General features: G+C 35.8%; 1 protein-coding gene and 1 non-coding gene across 2 annotated transcripts in view; both read left to right on the top strand.

Moving 5' to 3' along the window:
• Positions 1-790: 790 nt before the first annotated feature.
• The window catches only part of Terb1 (telomere repeat binding bouquet formation protein 1), a 44,880-nt gene continuing 22,203 nt past the window's right edge, over positions 791-23,467 (top strand). The window contains exons 1-8 of the mRNA XM_076837566.2: positions 791-821; positions 6,606-6,716; positions 6,903-7,031; positions 8,109-8,240; positions 9,637-9,697; positions 9,786-9,901; positions 9,990-10,112; positions 21,826-21,978. Coding sequence (XP_076693681.2) covers positions 791-821; positions 6,606-6,716; positions 6,903-7,031; positions 8,109-8,240; positions 9,637-9,697; positions 9,786-9,901; positions 9,990-10,112; positions 21,826-21,978 — 856 coding nt within the window. The remainder of the gene's footprint in view (positions 822-6,605; positions 6,717-6,902; positions 7,032-8,108; positions 8,241-9,636; positions 9,698-9,785; positions 9,902-9,989; positions 10,113-21,825; positions 21,979-23,467) is intronic.
• Positions 9,445-9,518, top strand: Trnaa-ugc (transfer RNA alanine (anticodon UGC)). The gene has a single exon. It is a non-coding gene; the product is annotated as a tRNA-Ala (tRNA).

Here is a 23,467-nt window from a genome sequence, read left to right as displayed (position 1 = left end):
TGCTTAGGGCCTCGATAAATTGCTGAGGCTGTCCTTGAACTTGTGATCCTCCTTTCTCAGCCTCCTGAGTCCCTGGGATTATAGGCGTGTGCCATCATTTCCAGTGAAAAAAAATTTTTTTTTAATATATATATATATTTAGTTGTAGATGGACACAATACCTTTATTTTGTTTATTATTTTTATGTAGTGCTGAGGATCGAACCCAGTGCCTCACATGTGCGAGGCAAGGACTCCACTCCTGAGCCACAACCCCAGCCATGAAAAAAATGTTTTATATTATTAAACTTAGCTTGTGAAGAAAAATGGAGATCTAAAGAGAGTATCCTGGATCTGTGTTTTAAACCTCTGATTCCTGGAAGGATTTTCAACTGAAACTGGGATGGAGATTTACAGGAAAGAAAATAAGGAAATAGGACCCAAGGCGGACTAGTTAGGTTTAATCAGTCAGTCATTTGTTTAATAAAATTTGTTGGGTGCGTATGGTGCTTCAGAACACTAGATGTGTTTATGTACATTTTCAAATTTAATTCTAGTAACAACTCCATACAGTAGAAATATCAGTCCTATTTTACAGGTAAGGAAACTGAATCTCAGAGAATTTAAGCAATGTGCCCAGTATCATACATCTATTAAGTTGAAGATTAAATCCCTGGTTTTCTGGCTTCAGGAAAACTGTTTTTGCCTACTTCCTTTACATTTATATTTCTGGCATTCTTTAAAATGGATTTAAATTGAGAAAATTCCTCTACCTTACAGATGTAATATAAGGAAAAAGAAAACAGACAAACATGGAAAGTGAGGATACAAAGAAAATACAAGGTGAGAAATTCATGAATCATATCTGCAGTCAGTTCTATAGTATATTTGTGGGATATACTTCAGATTATCTGACTGGATCCAGGAAATGAGTCATTTAGCAATTTACAGAAATATTGAGCACCTTCTCTGGTTCTCACATTATTCCTGCCTTCAGGAAACTGACAATGGAGAATAATGTTCTGAATGCCGAATGATACTTGATTTAATGATAGTATATAAAAGTATATACTTTAACAGTGGGAACCTGAGAGGACCACTGTTAAAGTATGCCTGGAGGTGTAGATGTCAGTATTATTCTTGGAAAGATGGAAACAGAATCCCTAGACATGGAGGAGGTTAACCACAGAGGAAATAATAATAATAATAAAGTATGGGGAATAACATTCCCTAATGCATGCCATCCCATGGTTTTAGCTGAAGAAAAGGACCCTCAGAAAAGACAGAGACATTTCAGAAAGGGGGAAAGAAAGAGTCAAGAATTTGATGTCTTGAAAATAAGTCTTAGGAGAATGCTTTATGAAAAAGATTGCTTAAGAGCATTAGTGTCAGATGTCACAGATGAGAACTGAATTATCCCCTGGATTTTGAATTTAGGATGTTGTTAGTTTTATTAACAATACATTTGATAAAGTTCAGTATATTTAGAATATATATATTAGAGTGGAGTATATTTAGGTCTTGTGTGGGAAATGAAGATGTGAAGACAGTATTGAATAGCTTATTCTTTTTAAAAACTTAAGATATATAGTAGTAGTTGGAGGTTAAAATGTCAAGGGAGTCTCTTTTTTTTTTTTTTTTGTTAGTGTCAGGGGGGATAGAAACCAGGACCTTGTATTTGCTAGGTAAATGCTATACCGCTGAGCTATACTCCCCAAACTCCTTTGTGTGTGTGTGTGTGTGTGTGTGTGTGTGTGTGTGTGTTATGCTGTATTGCCTAGACAGGCCTCAAACTTCTGGACTCAAGAGATCCTCCTGACTCACCCTCCCAAGGAAGTGGGATTATAGACTTGTACCACAGTGCCAAGCTTGTCAAGGAAGTCTTACCAGGTCATAGAGACAAAGAATTTTTGAAGAGAGAATGGAGATTCCAGAGAAAAAGAAATTAAACAATCTGGAGAGATAGGAGTTAATTGTTGGCAATGCCTTTCTCAGACTACTTATCAAACTTCATTTGTCAACCCTCCAACCTCAGTTCCATATCTCTTTCATTTTATGAGTTAACTTGGTTGCCCCCAGAAGTAGACCTTTTAGACAAGGATTTGAGTGTAAGTACTTTTCTTTGAAAAAAGAATCTCAGGAAATACTGGCTGCAAAATGAGATAGAAAAGGGAAGGCAGACAGAAGAGTACATTATCATGGGTTCTGGAGCAAAACTCCACTAGGAAATTCTACGAGTTGTGTGCCAACTCATCCCAGCTAAAGGGTGAAGGGTATTTATCCATCAGTTCCCATTGGTCATTCATTTATTAACATTGTGAATTGTATCTAATTGTGATTTTGGTTTGCGTTACCCTAATAGTTAACAATGTTGGGTGTCTTTCTTCTTACTTATTATTAACTTATATTTGGAGAAATGTATTTTCAAATCCTTCACACACTTTTAAATTGCCTTTTTGTTATTGAATTTTTAAGAGTTCTCTATATATTCTGAACATACGCCTTTTATTGGGTATCTGATTGGGAGGTCCTTCTTCCAGACTGGATTATCTGTTCACATTCTGGATGGTATCTTTTGAAGCTCAAAAGCTTTCCATTTTTTATCAAATTTTCTTTTATTACTTGTGCTTTTGGTATTATATGCGCTTCAGTTTTTGTTTGCTTGTTTTCTTCAGGAATTATTGAAGGAACTTGGTTGCTCAGCCTAGAGAAGATAAATCCAAAATGAAACATGATAGATATAGATGTCATTATATATCTATCAAGTCCCAGTCAACTGGGACTTCCCTTCCCAGTTGCTTTTACTGGGAAGGGAAGGCGTATGATAGGAGATTTTAAAATGAGATGGAAGTATGAAAGAGAGTGGAGAAGTACATAAGGAAGTTATTTCTCGCACCCCGGTACCTTGTGTCTAGAATTGAAATTCACATGTCCCATCAACACGTTGTTGATGTAACTTATTGATATCCATAAAAACTTACCATCGTGTAGTTTTTGTTAATATATGAAATGATCACTAAATACTTTTCGTTCCCAAAAGAAAACTTGGTGATAGACTTTGTACTGTTTTTTTCTTTAATGGCACTAGGGACTTTTCCACTGAGCTACACTCACAGTCCTTTTTATATTTTATTTTGAGACAAGTTGCCCAGGATGCTCTAAGCTTTCTGTCCTATTGTCTCAACCTCCTAAATTACTGGATTATAGGCATGTGCCAGCCCACACAGCTTATGCTATGGTTTTTGCACTAACAAACTACGTGACAAATTATTCCATTGAAACAAATTGCCAGCTGGATTTCTTTCAAGAGGAAGACTAAATATTGATTGATAATAGAAATTAGTTAATTTTTAGTGTGTTTCTCTGTATTTTTATGTCCTCCCTTCATTCTGTATCTTTCAGAACTTTGAATGTTAATTCAGGAATTATGCCAGAGCCTATATATAATTGTATTTAAATCCTTAAAGAGAAGAAATTGTTTAAGGACTATAGTATTATTTGCTGTTTAGTTATAACAAAGTGTACACCTTGATTAGTTTTGACACATGTATAACCATGCAAACATCAGCATATTCAAGATGGTGAATATATCCTCCAATGAGCTTTAGTAATCCTTCCCTATGCCCCTTCTCAGGCTATCTTTTCCCAAGCAACCGCCAATCTGTTTTCTGTTACTTTATATGAGTTTGTACTTTTTCAATACATGGAATCATATAATGTGTTTTTTCTCTCAGCATAATTATTTTGAGGTTCATCCTTATTTCATGTCAACAGTAGTTAATTCCATTGTGTGGTTATACCATGAGTTGTTTATCCATTCATCTGCTGATAGATATTCTAGTTGATCTGTTTTTTTTTTTTTTTTTTTGCGGGGGGGGGGGGGGGCTATTACATATAATGGTGCCATGAGATTTGTATGGACATATATCTCCTTTTTTTAAGTATGTATGTTTGTTTGTTTAATTATTTATTTATTGGTACTTGTAATTGAACCCAGGCATACTTTAACACTGAGCTACATCCCCAGCCATTTTTATTTTTTTATTTTGTAAGAGGTTGTCACTCAGTTTATTAGGGCCTTGCTAAGTTGCTGAGGTTGGCCTCCAACTTTGTAATCTTCCTGTCTCAGACTCCATAGTCACTGGGATTGTATGCCACCATGCCTGGCTATATCTCCTTTTTTGGGAGATATACCTTTTATTTCTTTTTTTCTTAACTGATGGCATTAGCTAGACTCTAGTATGATGCTAAAACTTGACAAATCTGTCTTGTTCTTGGTCTTAGATAATATTCCCTGTTAAGTATGATGCTAGGGTTTTGTTTCATTTTGAATTCATAACTGCCAGGGTTGAAGAAGTTCCCTTCTATTCCAAGATTGCTGACAGTTTTTTTAATCAAAAATGAATGTTGGATTTTATCAAATGTTATTATACATTTATTGAGATGACCAAAAGGTTTTTATTATATTATATTGTTTGGTTTTTTTTTCAAATCTTAAATCAACCCTCCATCTAGGATAAGCCCACTTGGTCATGCTGGATTTAGTTTGCTAAAATTGTTTAGACTTTTTGCATATATGCTCATGAGGGATATTGGGCTGTAGTTCTCTTTCTAGTTGTTTTAGTTTTGGTATAAGGGTAATGCCAGTTTCAAAGAATAAATTGAGAAGTATTCCTTCTCTCAAACTTTTGAAAAAGCTTGTATAGAATTGGTATTATTTCTTCCTTAAATGTTTGGTAGAATTTACAAATGAAACCATCTGAACCTGGTGTTTTCTTATGAAAAGGTTTTAAGCTATGATTTCAGCTTTCATAGATGTAGGCCTATTTAGGTTATCTGTTTTCTCTTGAGAGAGTTTTGGTGATTTTATATCTTTTAAGCAATTTGTGTATTTCACCTAAGTCATGGACTGTATAGATATGAAATTAAACATAATACTCTCTACTCCCTTATTATCTTTGGAATATCTATAGAATCTATGGTAAAGCCATCTCTTTCATTCTTTTTTTTTTTTTTTTGGTTCAACAAGATTTATTTTTTGAATTTGTTCTTTTTTTACATGACAGTAGAGTATATTTTGACATATTATATATACATGGAGTATAACTTATTCTAATTAGGATCTCATTCTAGTGGTTGTAGGTGATGTGGAGTTTCACTATCATGTATTCATATATCAACATAAGAAAGTTATGTCCGATTCATTCTATTGTTTTTCCTCTTCCCATCCTCCTGCCCTTCCCTTCATTCTTCTTTGTCTAATTCAATGAACTTCTATTCTTTCCTCCACCTACTTTATTGTGTGTTAGCATTCACATATCAAAGAGAACATTTGGCATGTGGTTTTTTGGGACTGGCTTATTTCACTCAGCATGTTCCAGTTTATCCAATACTGGCAAATGCCATAATTTCATTCTTCTTCATGTCTGAGTAATATTCCATTGTGTATATATATTACATTTTCTTTAGCTATTCATCTGTTGAAGGGCACCTATCTTGGGTCTTTCATTCTTTTTTTTAATATCTTTTAGTTGTGGTTGGACACAATGCCTTTATTTTATTTATGTATTTTCATGTGGTGCTGAGGATCGAACCCAGGGCCTTACATATGCTAGGCACGCACTCTACCCGTGAGCCACAATTCTAGCCCTGGTTCTTTCATTCTTGATAGTGGTAATTTGAGTCTGTACTCTTTTTCCTAATTAGTCTGGCTAGAAGTTTATCTTATTGTTCTTCTCAAAGGACCCTCTCTATTGGTTTTCTATTTTACTCATTTCTCCTTTCATTTTATAATTTCCTTTTCTTGATAACTTTGGGTTTTTCTAGTTTTTTAAGGTGAAAGCTGAGGTTTCTGATTTAAGACCCGTCTTTTATAACATAGGTATTTATAAATTACTAATTTATAGATAATATAAATATATAGGTAAATCTATAGATGCTATAAATTTTCTTATAAATACTGCTTCAGGGGCTGGAGATGTGGCTCAAGTGGTAGCGTGCTCGCCTGGCATGCGTGCGGCCCGGGTTCAATCCTCAGCACCACATACAAAACAAAGATGTTTTGTCTGCCGAAAACTATCTCTCTCTCTCTCTCTTTAAAAAATAAATAAATAAATAAATAAATAAATACTGCTTCAGTAGCATCCTACAAATGTTTATATGTTTTCATTTTCACTCTGTTCATTTCTAAATGGCAGATTTTTAAACCACTGTAGCTTTACTTGAAGAGAACAATATTTGTACATTCTATTTCTGTATACCATGTTAGGGTAAAACCAAAGAACTAGAAGAAGTTCATTTTAAGTGCTTTTACTTAAAGAATGTCTTTCTTTTTATACATTTTTTGTTTGTTAGCTTATAAAAGTAATAAATGCTTATTATTTTAAAAGTCAAACATTCTAGGGCTGAGGATTTTGCTTCAGTTGATAGAGCTCTTGCCAAGCTTGAGTGGAGCCTGGGTTTAGTCCCTAGCACCACACACACACACACACACACACACACACGCACGTGCGCGTGCACGTGTCAAAAGTTAAACGTTCCAAAGATATGTAATGGGAAAATGCAATTGAATCATTAGTCTTTGAAAGAAAACTTTTAGTTCAAATTAATCAAATTTTTCTTTTTTAGAAATGAAGACTGACCTGAACTTATTATTGGAATGTCTAAAGTATCAAATGGACAATCCATTTTCACAAAAAGAAGCTTTGGTCACTATTCATTCAATTTGTCAACAAAACAGTAAGATATTATAATGAATTTTATCTGATTCTAGTTACATAGTACTGTGATATCAAATATGCATGTTTTTTCTCTTCTACTCTTTTATTCTGTATGTTATATTACTTTCTTCAAATGATTTTTAAATTCTCAACAGAATAATGGAAATAAATATCATTTCTATTTTGTTTTGTTTATACCCAACAGGTAATGCAGGTGTTTATTTTCGGGAAATTGGTGGTTTGATGTTTGTAAAAAATCTTGCAAAGTCAAGTGAGCATAGCATGGTAAAAGAAGCAGCTTTATATACATTAGGAGCAGTTGCAGAAAAAGATGGTAATATGTAAAATTTTATTTATTATCTTTAAAGTGTTATATTTTACCAAAAAGTAATTGTAAAATTAAATTTCTGTTTTACATGTTTGATTAGCTTTATCCAGGTATTTAAATCAAAAGATGTAGATAGTTCACAACCATCTTGTATGCTTTGGATATAACTCTTCATGTTGGCAAGAACACTTTTCTGCTGTGTTCCTGAAAAAAGGTTGAATGTGAACCATCAGTTTACCAAACCAAATTTATACTTTTATATTTCTAGTAACTAAATATGTCACCAACAAATATTAAGGACCAAGTTTTGTGCTAGGCTTTGAGGATACAGGGATAACTAATCTTTGCCTCTGAGAGAGGGGATAGTAGTTGGTATAGGGCACTAAATAAAATGCCTACTATATTACTGTGTTCAAATTATTATTTTTTTGTGAAATTCTACTTATTGCATGAGTGTCTATAAAAAAATAAATAACCACTGTCAGTTATTTTATTTTTGAAAGACTTTGATTTCTAGAAAAGTCTCCAAAAATGCACAAATATAATTTGTCCCTGTGTTTTCCAGAGCAGAATTTTTTTTCATTACTTCTTTTTTAATATTTTTTAGTTGTAGATAGATACAATAGCTGTATTTTATTTATTTATTTTTATGTGGTGCTGATGATTGAACCCAGCGCCTCACAGGTGCTAGGCAAGTGCTCTACCATTGAGCTACAACCCCAGCCCCAGAGCAAGTTTCTGAATTTTCTTAAATTGTTTTTCTTGGTTTGTTTAGTTATTTATCCTCTTAAGTTTTTGTCTGATTTTATTCAATTTTTTATTTCGGTTTTAACTGAAAACTGTAAAGGATGTTAATACATGTTTGGAGCCTAGAGCCCACTTTTGGTTAAGATACTACTGTTCTAAAGTGTGATACTTAAGTATGATATATCGGTTTGTCAGGAATTTTGTTGTATTTCTAATAAGTATCAAATGAGTTCAGGTGAAGAACCTCTCAGTTTGGCAGCTTTGTATTTTGATCAGCATTCTTTAAAACTAGTTCTCACTAATTGATTGAAATTAAAATTAAATTTTATATTTCAGTTTACTGTCAGCAAACTTTGTGTACTTCAGAATTATTTGAAGACCTAACTTTATTCTTATCTAATGATGATTCAAACACAAATTTGAAAAGAATGTCTGTATATGTTATTTTGGGTCTGGTTTCAAACAATAGTAAGTATATTCTTTTATGAATGTTTAAAAACCTTTTAAATAATAAATTAGAATAATTGTTGTTAATCTTTTCATTCTAGTCCTTATATCAGTGTCCTTTTTAAATCTTATTAACTTCTGAGAAATACTAGCTTAAAGAAAAAGGAATTAATAGAATACATTTAATCATTTGATGTTAATTTTAATAAATAGAAAGTGATTTGTACTATTTATTGAACATTTGAGATATAATAACTTTTTTAAAAATATATTTATTTTTTAGTTGTAGCTGGACACAATACCTTTATTTTATTTATTTTTATGTGGTGCTGAGGATCTAACCCGGGGCCTTGCACATGCTAGGCAAGTGCTCAACCACTGAGCCACAACCCCAACCCCAACCCCAGCCCGAGATATAATAACTTTTACAAGAAAAAGCATAGCCTTTAATGAATTTAATTGATTGATTTTTTTTAACTGAATTGACGAATTAGTTACAGAGTTTTCTGTATCAACCAGCAATGGTTTTTATTTTAGGATAATATTAGATTTATAGAAAAGTTGCAAATAGAATGTAGAATGTTCTAATACATCTATTGTTCAGTATTATTATTACTTTTTTTTTAATTGTAGATGGACACAATACCTTTATTTTATTTATTCATTTTATGTGGTGCTGAGGATTGAACCCAGGGCCACACACTTGCCAGGCACTTGAGCCCTCTACCACTGAGCCACAACCCCAGCCCCTCAGTATTATTTTTTTTTTTAACATTGCTTTATTTAGTTCTTCAATTTGTCAAGCATTTTATGGTCATTTAAAGTACTTCTAGATTTTCTCTTTGTTTTTTTGGTAAAACTTATAAAAGACTGAATTTATTTTTTTCTACTTTGGAGCATATTTTGGTACTATAACAGAGAACCATGATGCAAAATCAGTGTTTTATGATTTTTAGAGGAAATTTGAGTGTTGTCAATCTCTAAGTATAAATAGTGTCTTTGCCATAATGATGTTAGTTATAAATTTTTATCTACTATAATTCTGTTATATTTTGTAATGATATATTCAGCCAGACATGGTGATGCATGCCTGTAATCCTAGCAACTCAGGAGGCTGAGGCAGGAGGATGCAAGTTCAAAGCCAACCCCAGCAATTTAGCAAGGCCCTAAGCAAGTTAGAAATACCTTGTCTCAAAATAAAAAATTAAAAAGGGCCTGGGGGACTGGGGATGTAGCTCAGTTGGTAGAGTGCTTGCCTTGCATGCATAAGGCCCTGGGTTCAATCCCCAGCACCACCCAAAAAAAGGGGGAGGGGCCTGGGATGTGGCTTAGTGGTTAATTGCTCCTGAATTCACTCTCCAGTATCCCTCCCCCCAAAAAAGTCTTATTTATGTAATATATGACTTTTTTTTTTAAGAGAGTGGACAAACACTTGTGAGAGAAACAGGTTGTATTACAGTTCTGTCACAATTATTCAGGTAAGCAAATAGAATTTTTTTTATCGTTATTCATTGCTTAAGACCTTAACCTATTTATGTTAATTTACTTTTCTTTTTAACCTAACAGGACAGTTCTTTCAAAATATGAGTTGAATTTGTCAGATAAAAGTGTTTTCCAGAGTTATCAGTTATGGTCTTCAGTATGTAGTACTCTGTGTGTCTGTGTCAACAATCCTCAAAATGGTAATTATCTCAAATATTTAAATATAAAGACAGTAATGAAAACTGGTATTTTTCAAATGTCAAATAAAAACTAATTGTCTTCTTTCAGATGAAAATCAAATGTTTTGCTGTTCACTTTTTTCACATGCTAATGAATGGCTAACAAATTGCATGAAACCTGAGATAATTCGCCCTATTTGCTCATTTATTGGACTTACTCTTGCAAATAACAGTAAGTGTTTATTATTCTCTAGGTCATTCTTGAAGAAACATGTTTCAAAGCATAACAAAAATATTGTTAATAGAATTGAGTTGATTTTATTCTAGTAATATGGGTCATTTTGGAAGCATTTAGAGTTTTGAAGATAAAACTGTCTTAAAAGTAGATATTTTGGGGCTGGGGCTGGGGCTCAGTGAAGCACTGAGTTCGATCCTCAGCACTACATATAAATAAATAAAAAATAAAGGTACATCAACAATTAAAATATATTTTTTAAAAAAGTAGATATTTTGGGGAGGATATTTTAGAAGATGGTGACAAAAACAGTTTTTTGTTTTTTTTTTAATCTCACCACATAGCCTCATAAAACAGAGCAACTAGGTGGTAAATCTAAAAACAGAAAATGTGTATTTTTGGCCACATGGAATTAAATTAGTAATGAATAAAAATAAACATCTAGAAAAGCCCCAGATATCTGGTAATTAAAGGCCCCAATTGTCAGTGGTGGTATGAGAAGTCACATGACCATAACAGATATTAAAAGAATAATAAAGGAATAGTAGAACAACTGTATGTCAAAAAAATTGATGACTTAAATGAATTGGACAAATTCTTTGAAAGATACAGCCTACCAAAGTTCACTCAAAAGAAATGGATCACTTGAATATTCTTATGTCTATGAAAGAAATAGAATTTGTAGTTTAAAACCTTAACTCAGAGGGAAATCCATACCCTGATGATTTTACTGGTGAAGCCTACCAAGCATTTCAAGAAAACAAAACATTGTATATAAATTATTCCCAGAAATAGAAATGGAAGAAACACTTCCCAAAATATTCTGAAAGGCCAACATTATACCCATACCAAAACTGCCAAGAGCATTATAAGGAAACTGTAGGCCAGACTTGCCGCAGTCTGGCTGGGCACAATTCAGGAGCCACTTGTCAAAAGAAACTAACTTTATTTTTAGAACCACACAAGATAAACAAAACAGCTCCTCAGGAAAAAACCCTCAGAGCCCAACTGCCACCACTGGCTTCCCACAAGCCACACACCCCAACAACCTCTTCCTCCCACAATCCTCCTGCTCTTGAGGCCGATTGGCTGGGTCGCATGGGCGGAGCCAAAAAAGTCCCCCAATGAGCAGCTTCGTGGTCTGAAAGGGCAGGGAAACAGCCCAATGAGCATCACCGCAGAGGAGCCAATCAGCTAGATGTTGCTAGATGTTGCTGGGGCTGCTGTGAGCCAATCATCAGCTGGTAGTCTGAAAGGGCAGGGAAACAGCTCAATGAGCATCTCCACAGAGGAGCCAATCAGCTAGGTGTTGCTGGGGCCGCTGTGAGCCAATCATCAGCTGGCAGTCTGAAAGTTTGCTGGAGCCCCTTCGGCTGTGGCTCTCAACATCTCCCCCTCTCTGTTTAAACAAGAAGCATGTGGCTTAGGGACCGTGTCTGCCTTAGGTTGTCCAATAGTACATATGGTCCTTACCCGTTATTGGATGAGCTGACCTCAAGGCGTCAGCCTCCTGTCTTAGGTTGGTACCATAGTAATTGGATCTTACCCGTCATTGACTACCAGTCCAGTATACAGCCACACCTGTGTAGAGGTCTTCGTACCAGCGGGGGGGGGGGTGAGGTTCTTTGCCTCACCTCTGTTGGCCCCCAAATTTTAGCTGAACGATCATGACAAACAGAAGGGAGGAAGATACACCAAGCCAGCTGACGGCTCCTTTTGGAAAAATTGTACCACCGATGACACCATCAGCATAAATACCCCAACACTACCAGAAGTTGCTGCACCAACAGATAGTTCACAATGCATACAAGTGAGTTCACAATGCATATAAGTGATACATAGTCCAGGCAAGTTCTGCAAGCAGTTCAGTGATGGCTATTGCAGAAGATGTAGATTGGTTTTATCTTTGTCTTCATGCACTGGGATGAAGATAGGAATTCTGACAATAATGGCTAAAGAAAAATTATATAACATTATATAACATTCCAGAAGACACTAAAAGAAAACAATTTTCTTAACAATTTACATTGTCTTCACTGAAGATAGGAATTCTGGCAATAATGGCTAAAGAAAAAATTATGTAACGTCCCAGAAGGCATTAAAAGAAAACAATTTTCTTAACAATTTACATTATCTTTAAGAGAATTATTAAATATAATGAAAAGGAAAGGTGAAAGTAAACAAACAGATCTGTTAACCTCCTATTTTGTTCACATTTTAAAACAATCTTCAACAGCTGTTTACCCAATTTAAATTAAACCATTTAAATCACGTGAATAAAAAAAAAATTATTTGGATCCATTTTTTCATGAGCGCTCATCATATATGACATATGGACATACGTACATTCAAACACAAAACACAAGTGTGCACACATAATACATACGACACATAACATAATAGTAAAGGCCTTATAACTTTTTACAGGTGAAATCTTCATTGCAATGTTTAAAAACTCTATAGTCAAAAAAATAGAACTGATCAGCAAAACATTAACCTAGGTCTGTATGAGCTCAAAAAAAAAAAAAAATATGGGAAAGGGCAATAATAAAATAGATATTGAAAAAAGCATTCTGGTTCTGTCGCAGATGTAAGAATAACCAAACTGGAGTTCTGGATATCACATCTTCTTTTTGGTCTGTAGAAATCGCTTTAGTTAATCTGTCTGGAATCCAAATCAGCTGCTGTTCTCCCTGTGGAAACACATAAACAGACCCCCGACTCCAGGCAATCACTGGGTCAGGACCTTAGTTAATCTCTCTGGAATCCAAATCGGCTGCTGTTCTCCCTGTGGAAACACACAAACAGACCCCCGACTCCAGACAATTACTGGGTCAGGACCTTTCCATTGTCCTGTTAGAATATCCTTCCAAAGTACCTTGGGCTTATATACATTTTTTGGACACATATGCCTTTCCGCAGCACTAAGCCCTGATGAATCCAAATTTAAAAAGTTTAGAGTAAAAAGGGTTATTTTAAGTTTATCTTTGGGGAATATATACCCCTTCCCAATTCCTTCTTTTTGCTTTAATAAGTACATTTTAATAGTTTGATGAGCTCTTTCAACAATGCCTTGTCCCTGTGGATTGTATGGGATTCCTGTTATATGAGTAATGCCAAATGATGAGCAAAATTGTTTAAAAGAGGTAGAAGTATAACCAGGGGCATTATCTGTTTTTAACTGTTTTGGAACGCCCACAGTGGCAAAATTTTGTAAGCAATGAGCTATAACATCTTTAGTTTTTTCTCCGGCATGAAGGGAGCCCATCAAAAATCCAGAAGAAGTATCAACTGTAACATGCAAATATTTTAATTTTCCAAATTCTGGCAAGTGTGTGACGTCCATCTGCCAAATATGGTTAGGTATCAATCCTTTAGGATTGACTCCAAGATTAACTTGTGGTAAAAAGGTCACACAATTTTGACATTGTTTTATTATTTGTCTAGCTTGTTCCTTAGTTATTTTAAAACGCTTTTGTAAAGTATTAGCATTGACATGGAACTTTTTATGAAAATTTATAGCTTCTTCTAGTGTAGAGAAAATATGTATGTCATGTGTAGTTTTATCTGCTAAATCATTGCCCAAACTAAGGGCTCCAGGCAATCCTGTATGTGCCCTGATATGTCCTATAAAGAATGGATCTTTTCTGTCCCAGATTAGACTTTGTATAGTGGAAAACAAAGAGAAAATAGTGGAGGAAGGGGAAATCCTACCAGCATCTTCAAGGGATACTATAGCATTAACTATATACTGACTATCGGAAAATAAATTAAATACAGAATTTTTAAACATCACAAAAGCCTGTAATACTGCCTTAAGCTCTACCTTTTGAGCTGATTGTTTGGGTACTAAAAATGTAAAAGTTTGATCAGGTGTAACTATTGCTGCTGTACCATTATTTGATCCATCAGTGAATATATTTGGAGCATTCCCGATAGGTGTTTTTCTTGTCATTTTTGGAAAAATTACAGGATGCGATGACCAAAAAGACAATAAAGGATTAGATGGTAAGTGGTTATCAAATGAAACATTAGATTTGCACATGATTATTGCCCAAGTATTTAACTCATTCGCTAACTCATCAATTTGATTCATAGTATATGGAGTAATAATTTTATTGGGAGAAATTCCAAACACTCCCTTTGCTGCTTTTATTCCTTTGAGTATTAATTGTCCTACAGCCTCAGGATACCTAGTAAGAATAGTGTTAGGAGAATAAGATAAATGTATCCATAATAATGGGCCTTCTTGCCAAAATACTCCTGTAGGAATATTTTTTGTTGGTATTACAATAAATAATAAAGGCAAACTTATATCAATTCTATCCAAATGCATATTTTCCATATATGTTTCAATGATTTTTAATGCCTTTCTTGCTTCAGGCGTTAACATTCGGGGTGAATTTGGATCTGATGGACCTTTTAGGATATCAAATAAAGGTCCCAACTCTCCTGTTGGTATACCTAGATAAGGCCTTATCCAATTTATGTCTCCTAATAACTTTTGAAAGTCATTAAGTGATTTGAGTTGATCTACTCGTATTTGAATTTTTGGTGGACGGACCATGGTTGAGGATAATAGAACTCCTAAATAATTAATTGGAAAATTTAATTGTACTTTATCTATTGCTATCTCTAGATTATAATTTTTTAATAAGTTTGTAAGTGTGGCATAACAGTCTAGCAATGTGTTTTTAGCTTTGTGTGCTAATAATACATCATCCATATAGTGAAATATTTGTAGTTCAGGATTTTGATTTCTAAGTGGCTGGATTGCTTTGTCAACATAAATTTGACACATAGTTGGGCTGTTAGCCATCCCTTGAGGGAGTACTTTCCATTCATATCTCTGATCAGGACCTTCATGATTCAGTGCAGGGATAGTAAATGCAAAACGTGGACTATCCTCAGGATGAATTGGAATTGAAAAAAAACAATCTTTAATATCTATAACTAAAACATACCAAGTTTTTGGCAAAGCAGACAATTGAGGAATCCCCGATTGAGCAGGTCCCATAATAATCATCTCATTATTAATGGCTCTTAAATCTTGCAATAATCTCCATTTACCAGATTTCTTTTTGATGACAAAAATGGGAGTATTATGGGGAGATACAGAAGGTTGTATATGTCCTTCTGCTAATTGTTGTTTGACCAGATCATGGGCTGCTAGTATCTTTTCTTTAGTCAGGGGCCACTGAGGAACCCATACTGGTCTTTCTGATTTCCAAGTAATTTTTATTGTCTCAGTGGCCCTTTCTGAAAATCCAACCCATGTCTGTCTGTTCCTTGATCTATTTGTATTGGTGCTGCTATACCTTGTTCTTGTTTTCCTAATCTTTTTCCTTTCCTAAAACCTTGTCTAGTCATAATAGTGGGTGCATTTTGGTTGATGTTATTTGTTAATGTCAAACCTAATTGATCTAGGACATCTCGTCCCCATAAATTTATAGGAAGATAATCCAATACATATGGCTGTATAGTTCCTTCACATCCTTCAGGATCCTTCCAATCTAATACCATTGCACTTCTATGGGGATTAGTCGCCACTCCTAGGCCTCGAAGCGTTTGAGTGGCTTGTTGTAATGGCCAATGTTTTGGCCATTCTTGACGAGAGATGATGCTAAGGTCTGCACCTGTATCCAGTAGCCCATTAAATTCATGTCCTTGAATATTTAGTTTTAGCATGGGGCGAGAATCTAAATTTAAAGACAGCATAGCCCAATCTACACCTGTGGAGCCTAATCCCTTGGAACCTCTTTCTATAGCACGACTGGAAAATTTATCATGTAGGCTTGGTATTATTAGTAACTGTGCTATTCTATCTCCTGGTGAAATTACTGATATACCATTTGGAGAACTGGCTATAATTTTTATTTCACCTTCATAATCGGGATCAATTACCCCAGGACTTATCATAAGTCCTTTTAGAGTAGAAGAGCTGCGTCCCAATAATAAGCCTACTGTTCCTTTGGGAAGAGGTCCTTTCACCCCTGTGGGAATGATTTGAACTCCCATCTCTGGAGTTAGTACTGATCTGGCGGAGGCGCAGATGTCCAACCCTGCGCTCCCTCTGGTTTGTCTGATGAGGGATCTGATGGACAATGTGTCCTGGGCACTACCCTGATGGGGTTGCTGGGTTCCTCCAGTGCTCCGTATATTTGTGGTTTTGGGCCCCGGAGCATTGGGCCCCCCTGTCCATTTTTTGGCAATGGAGCCCAGTACCTTTCTCCACGATATCGTGGATAAACACTTGGTCCTTGTTCGTTTTTTGATAATGGAGTACCCTCTATGGTGGTTTGAGAACGGCATTCATTAGCCCAATGTCTCCCTCTACGGCATCGTGGGCAAATACCCGGTATTCTACTCCTTTGATACCTAGTTTTGTTAAACCCTCCTCCTATGGGGCAATTCCTTTTAAAATGTCCTGTTTGTTCACAATTGTAGCATGTTCTTGGCCTGGAATCTAAAGCCTGTTTTACTGCAGCTGCCACAATTTGCCCTTGTTCATTAATGTCTCTGGCATCTAAAGCCTGTTTTACTGCAGCTGCCACAATTTTCCCTTGTTCATTAATGTCTCTGGCATCTAAAGCCTGTTTTACTGCAGCTGCCATGACTTGCTCTTGTTCATTAATGTCTCTACATAATTTAATATATGTGTTTAAATCTTCATGTTTCCATGGTCTAATGATATCTCTGCACCAACGATTCGCTTGGTCATAAGCCAGTTGTTTTATTAATGGCATTGCTTGTTCTGTATTCCCAAAAACTCTGGTAGCTGTTTGAATAAGCCTATCTACAAATTCAGCATAAGATTCATTAGTTCCTTGTATTATCTTAGATAATTGACCTTGTAAACCTCCATGTCCTTGTAAAGTCTTCCATGCCTTAACTGCATCTACAGCAATTTGTAAATATACACCAGGATCATATGCAATTTGTTGCTGCTGATCCTCATAAGGTCCCTTTCCTAACAACATATCTAGATTTCTCTGAGGATAACCAGCTGCTGCATTTCGCCTAGCCGTCTCCTTGCAAAATTCCTCATTGGCAACCTTCCATAACAGGTATTGTCCTCCATTTAGCACAGCTTTACACATATTAGCCCAATCTGCTGGCGTCATGTTCAAGTTGGTAATGGATTCGACCAAGCTTACAGTGAAGGGTGCTTGAGGACCATAGGTTGTTACAGCCTCTTTTAGCTGCTTCACTGTTTTGAAATTTAAAGTATGGTAAATTCGCTGCCCTCCTACCTCAAATACAGGGCATGTTAATACTTGAGATCCTGTCTCAGGATCTGAACTATCCACTGCGGGGGTTGGGGGCCTCTCAGCATATGGACGTGGCCTTGTCAGTTGGACACTTACGCCCTCTGGTGATAGAAAGGTGTTAGTAGCAGTCTCCTGTAGAGGTGGTGCTGTTGGTTGGACACTTAAGCCCTCTGGTGATAGAAAGGTTTTAGTAGCAGTCTCCTTTTGTAACTTTCCCCCTGATGGCTTTTTCTGCTCTAAACTTTCTTTCTCTGTCTGATTAGCTCGAAAGACCTTCTCTTTTACTTGAATCTTTTCCTTTTTCTGACTAACTTGAGAGACCTCCTCATTTACTTGAATCAATATGTCTTCTCCTTCCTCTACCTTTGTCTGAATTGAAGGCTTTGGACTAAGCAAACCAGATACCAACGCCCACAATGCCAATGTGCCAGCTGGCAGAGTTCCTGGGCTGTTCTTTTCTATTCTTTTTAAATCTTCACCATGATGGTTCCATTGTGATATATTTAACAACTCCTCCTTAAAAAGCCATGGGCTACATTTTTGCATTGTATCAACGTATGCCCTGACTGCTCTTGATTTTACTGGAATGCCTTCTTCCTCTAACAATTTACTTAACACTCTTTCAGTTTGTTTTTTACTAGTTTCTGATCCCGTATTTCTACTATAATACAACCCAACAAGATGACGCCAAAGAAAACCGAGACAGAATGAAATAAAAATGGAACAACAAAAATTCATTATAGCCTTTCTATCCTCCTTACATGTGCATCCATCCTTTCTCCCTATCTGTTCCTCAGACGTAAATAGTTTTTCCTCAGAAGTGAGCGGTTTTTCTTCCGTCTCACTCATCTCCAGGGACAGGCAACTTAAAACAAAAATGAAGCAAAACAAAAGAGGAATCTTAAAATGGCTCCCCATCCTCTCACCCTGCCCTCAGGGGCGAGCGGTTTACTTACCCTCAGTCGCTCCCCGTGCGAGCCACCAAATGCCGCAGTCTGGCTGGGCACAATTCAGGAGCCACTTGTCAAAAGAAACTAACTTTATTTTTAGAACCACACAAGATAAACAAAACAGCTCCTCAGGAAAAAACCCTCAGAGCCCAACTGCCACCACTGGCTTCCCACAAGCCACACACCCCAACAACCTCTTCCTCCCACAATCCTCCTGCTCTTGAGGCCGATTGGCTGGGTCGCATGGGCGGAGCCAAAAAAGTCCCCCAATGAGCAGCTTCGTGGTCTGAAAGGGCAGGGAAACAGCCCAATGAGCATCACCGCAGAGGAGCCAATCAGCTAGATGTTGCTAGATGTTGCTGGGGCTGCTGTGAGCCAATCATCAGCTGGTAGTCTGAAAGGGCAGGGAAACAGCTCAATGAGCATCTCCACAGAGGAGCCAATCAGCTAGGTGTTGCTGGGGCCGCTGTGAGCCAATCATCAGCTGGCAGTCTGAAAGTTTGCTGGAGCCCCTTCGGCTGTGGCTCTCAACACAGACTGCCTTATGAACAGAGGTGTGAAAATTCTTAACAAGATGTTAATGAATCGAATGTAGGAATAAAGAGAAAGGATAATATATTATGACCAAATGACACATGTCCCAGGAGTGCACGATTGGTTTAACAGAAAATTTACTGCATTCACAGAAAAAAAAAGAACTATAGAACAATCTCAATAGAAAAGATTTGCCATAATTCAACATACATTCGTGACAAAACCTCTTGGTAAACTAGGAATAGAAGGGAATTTCCTTGTTGTGATAAGGGGCCTCTCCACAATACTACAGCTAACATGTATAATGGTAAAAGACTTTTAATACTTACTCTGTGAGACTGGGGAAAAAGAAAAGATAAGGACGGTCACTCTCGCTTCATTTCACTTTTTACCATATGTCTTGTCTAATACAACAAGAGAAGAAAATGAAGAAAAGGACTAGAGCTGGAAAAGGAATAAGATATATTATTATTATTATTATTTTACAAATGACATGACTATCTATAGAACATCCAGAAAAGCTACTAGAACTAATAGTGATTTTAGAAAGGTTGCAGGTGGTAGAAACCTTGCTTAGCTTGTGCAAGGCCCTGGATTCAATTTCCAGCACCACAAAATAAAAGGTAACAAAAAAAGGGGGGGTGCAAAAGATTTGAACAGGTAGCTTCTTAAAAAAAAATTGTATGTTAAATAAGCACTTGAAAAGATACTTGATCATTAATCTTTAGAGAAAACTATAACCCATGTGCACTACCACTATCTATGCACTAGCATGACTAAAAGTAAAAAAAAAAAAAAAATTGGCAATGTTAAATATTGGTGAGAATGTGGAACAATTAGAACTTTTATACATTGCTGATACAGTCTATATTCAGGTGTTTTAATACTCAGAGGACTATATTTCTAGAATTCTGAATATTGAAACCTATTTCTTTGGTACCTTGTCATTTCTTTTTTCTCTCAATGCCTGCTTAAAAGATTGATAAATATAGGACTTCATTACTCTCAAAAAATTAGTATGAAATATAAATTAGGGCTAATGATGTACTCAGAGGTGAAATACTTGCCTAGCATGTGCGAAGCCCTGGGTTCAATCCCCAGTAGCTTGTAAAAACAAAAACAAATATAAATTAGAGGAAATTTGAAATATTCAGCATACAAGTATAAAGCAGAATGTTCCTCTGCATATAAGCTTGAATTTTTGTTACTTAGGCTATAAATAAGCACCTTTGTGGCAATAGAGAGCCAGTTTTCATCTAAGCATTTAAAAATACTTCATTTTTTTCTGAGTACAGCAGCACTTGCCTGTAATCTCAGCTATTTAGGAAGTTGAAGCAGGAGGATCTCAAGTTCTAGGCCAGCCTGGGCAACTTAGTGAGACCCTGTCTCAAAGATTAAAAAGGGCTGGCGGTATAGCTCCCCCAGCTACACCTTGGTGGTAAAGTGCCCCTGGCTATGCACGTATACGTACATACACACATACATATGAACATACATACACACATGGTTGTGTCTATACTTAATACATCCTTTTGGAGAGTTCAAAGTTTAACTCAGTAGTAGAACCCTTGCCTATCATACATTAGGCCCTGGGTTTAATCTCTCGCACAAGAGGAGGGGCTGTGATGTGGGGAGATGGGAAACTCCTTCCTTCCCTCTTTCTTCCCTTCCTCCCTCCTTCCTTCCATTCATTCCCAGCTCTTTTTATTTTTAATTTTTATTTATTTATTTGGTGCTAGGGAATTGTACCCAGGGATATTTTACTACTGAGCTACACCCTCAGCCCTAAAGTGAAGTCAAAGTGAAGCCCTTTTTATTTTGAGACAGAGTTTCATTAGTTGCTTAGAACCTCACTAATTTGCTGACACTGACCTCAAACTTGTCATCCTCCTAACTCAGCCTCTGAATTACTGGGATTTCAGGCATGTACCACCGCACCTGGCTAGAATTTACTCTTTGAAAAAGTTTTTAAGTTAAAAATACTCTTTAAGCCATGCACATACATGTACAAAAAAAATACTCTTTAAGCTGTTTTGGAGTCTCCATGATATTGAAAATGCTTGCTTGTCCTTAAATAATATTTCCTTACAGTTTCTTTCTCAGATGTAGAAAATTCTGGATGTAATATTTTTAGATTAATGTTCTATTACATTAAACAATACAAAAATTAGTTTTTGCTTTAAATCATCTTGGCTTTATTTTTTGGAACTAGGCTAAACTGGACAAAAGATTTGTAACAGAATTATATCCATTTGTTTTAAGTCTGTTTTGGGGATAGGGGCTATGGAGACTATTGAATCCATAAACCCCCCGGGGATATTTCCCCTTCAGAATCATTTGCAACAGGGAAAAAATGGACTTTAAACTTAAAAATATGTACCTGTCATTGAACTTTTGTCTAGAATAGTTGTTATAGCTCAGTAACATAGTTTTATGCTCCAAGAAGTTAAAAAAGTTTTGTTTATAAGATGGATGAGATATGGTTTTGGAACAGTTAAATACTTTGCCCTTTGTAGATCTGAGCAATCTGCAAAGGAATTGTGTTATGTTGGAATTTCAGAAAATGGTCTCTTGCTATTTTTTATTCTAAGCTAAATTATTAAGTCTATTCCTTAGAGCTCTATTGAAAGGCTTGTTTAATATCGTTGAAGGATAGTTTAATAATGTCTTTCTTACAAAATACAACAGTTATTACTAAATGAAATGAAAAACTTCTTACACAGAAGAAAGCAATATTGTACAATACACGTGTTTGTACTATGTCAAAGTGAAGTGCTTGCATAAATAAGTAATTTATCATATGATTATGTATATGCACAGGTAAAGACTAGATGTTTAATTCTTGGAAATTTTTAGTAAGTATTTGAAAAGTCAAGTTAATGTTGTACAAATTAATTGAATGAAACCACATGTTTTGTTTGAGATATTAATAGTTCTGCTACTTTATTCCTTAAGCATATGTTCAGAAATACTTTATATCTGTGGGTGGACTGGATGTATTGTCCCAAGTTCTTGTACAACTGGAATCTGATTCTCACAAAGCTCTTTCCAGTGCTAAACTTGCAGTGGTGGTGACAAAGACAGTGGATGCATGTATTGCTGATAATCGTAAGTAAAAATGCTTATTAAGTTTTCTACAATTAAATTTTGTTAGAATTTAGCATGGTGGGGGTTGAAATGGGAGATTAAACACTAACATGGATTAGGCTTCCAGCTTCTCACAAGTGGAAAGGATTCTTAGAAATTATCTAGTCTAATACTTTATTTTCCCATGCAAATTACGATTTCACTAAGAATTCATATAGGTCTCTGACTTCAAGCCTAATGATAGAATCAAAAGAAGATCCTGGGCTAGGATTGTGGCTCAGTGGTACAGTGGTTGCCTGGCATATTTGAGGCACTTGGTTAGATTCTCAGCGCCTCATATAAATAAATAAATAAATGTCCAACAACTAATATTAACAAAAAAAGAGAAGATCCTATCATTCCTAAACCTTTATTTCACTGAAAAAAATCAGCATTAAATATTTTAGATGAGAAATCAAGGGCCATTTTTGTGACATAAGAAATGGAAAACCCAATTTATAGTTTTTTAAAAAATAATTTTATTAGTTATTGATGGACCTTTTTTTTTTTTTAAGAGAGAATTTTTTAATATTTATTTTTTAGTTTTTCGGCAGATACAACATCTTTGTTTGTATGTGGTGCTGAGGATCGAACCCAGGCCGCACACATGCCAGGCGAGCGTGCTACCGCTTGAGCCACATCCCCAGCCCTGTTGGTGGACCTTTATTTATTTATATGTGGTGCTGAGAATTGAACCAGTGCCTCACACATGTTAGGCAGGTGCTCTACGCTGAGCCACAACCCCAGCCCCCCAATTTATAGATTTTTAAGAATTGTATAAAGAATTAAGAATGCCTTTTTCTAATGAATATTTGGCCTGACTTACCCAACACTCCATAGCTACTAGAAGAGCCAGACTTGTTCACATGACTGCTTCTCATTTGTACAGACAGCAAGGCATTGCTAGGTGTGGTAGCACAAACCTGTAATTCCAGCTACTCATAAGGCTGAGGCAAGAGAATTGCAATTTTGAAGCCAGCCTCAGCCACTTAGTAAGACACTGTCTCAAAATAAAAAGGGATAAGGGTATAACTCAGTGATAGACCACCCCACAATTCAATTCCCAGTACCAAACACACACAAAAACCCACTGAGGAATGATTTCTGTATAGTTTTGTAATAAAAAAACTCTGTTGTCATTCAGAGAGAACCAAAAAAATGTAGATGGTCTTTTAAAAAGAAGTTATTGAATGCCTGTATATGTTGAGCTCCAAAAAGATAAAAAGATTAAAATATAGTCCCTTAAGGATTCCCAGCATTCTTGTCTATACCAGTATTGTTAGACTCTGGATGAACCTTATTAAAATTCCCATGAGAGAAGTATAACTTAAGTAGACTTTTGAATTTTGTCATTTCTTCAGTACAGGTTCACATATGCTTCATTACATCATTAACATCACTAGAACTTTGGTCAGTTAAGAGAATATTTCAATGTTAGGATAGGATTAGATGAGATTGTCTTTATTGTCCA

This window comes from Callospermophilus lateralis, chromosome 18 (genome assembly GCF_048772815.1).
Source record: "Callospermophilus lateralis isolate mCalLat2 chromosome 18, mCalLat2.hap1, whole genome shotgun sequence".
In the NCBI taxonomy this organism is placed as follows: domain Eukaryota; kingdom Metazoa; phylum Chordata; class Mammalia; order Rodentia; family Sciuridae; genus Callospermophilus; species Callospermophilus lateralis.
This window is presented reverse-complemented; position numbering and strand designations above follow the sequence as displayed.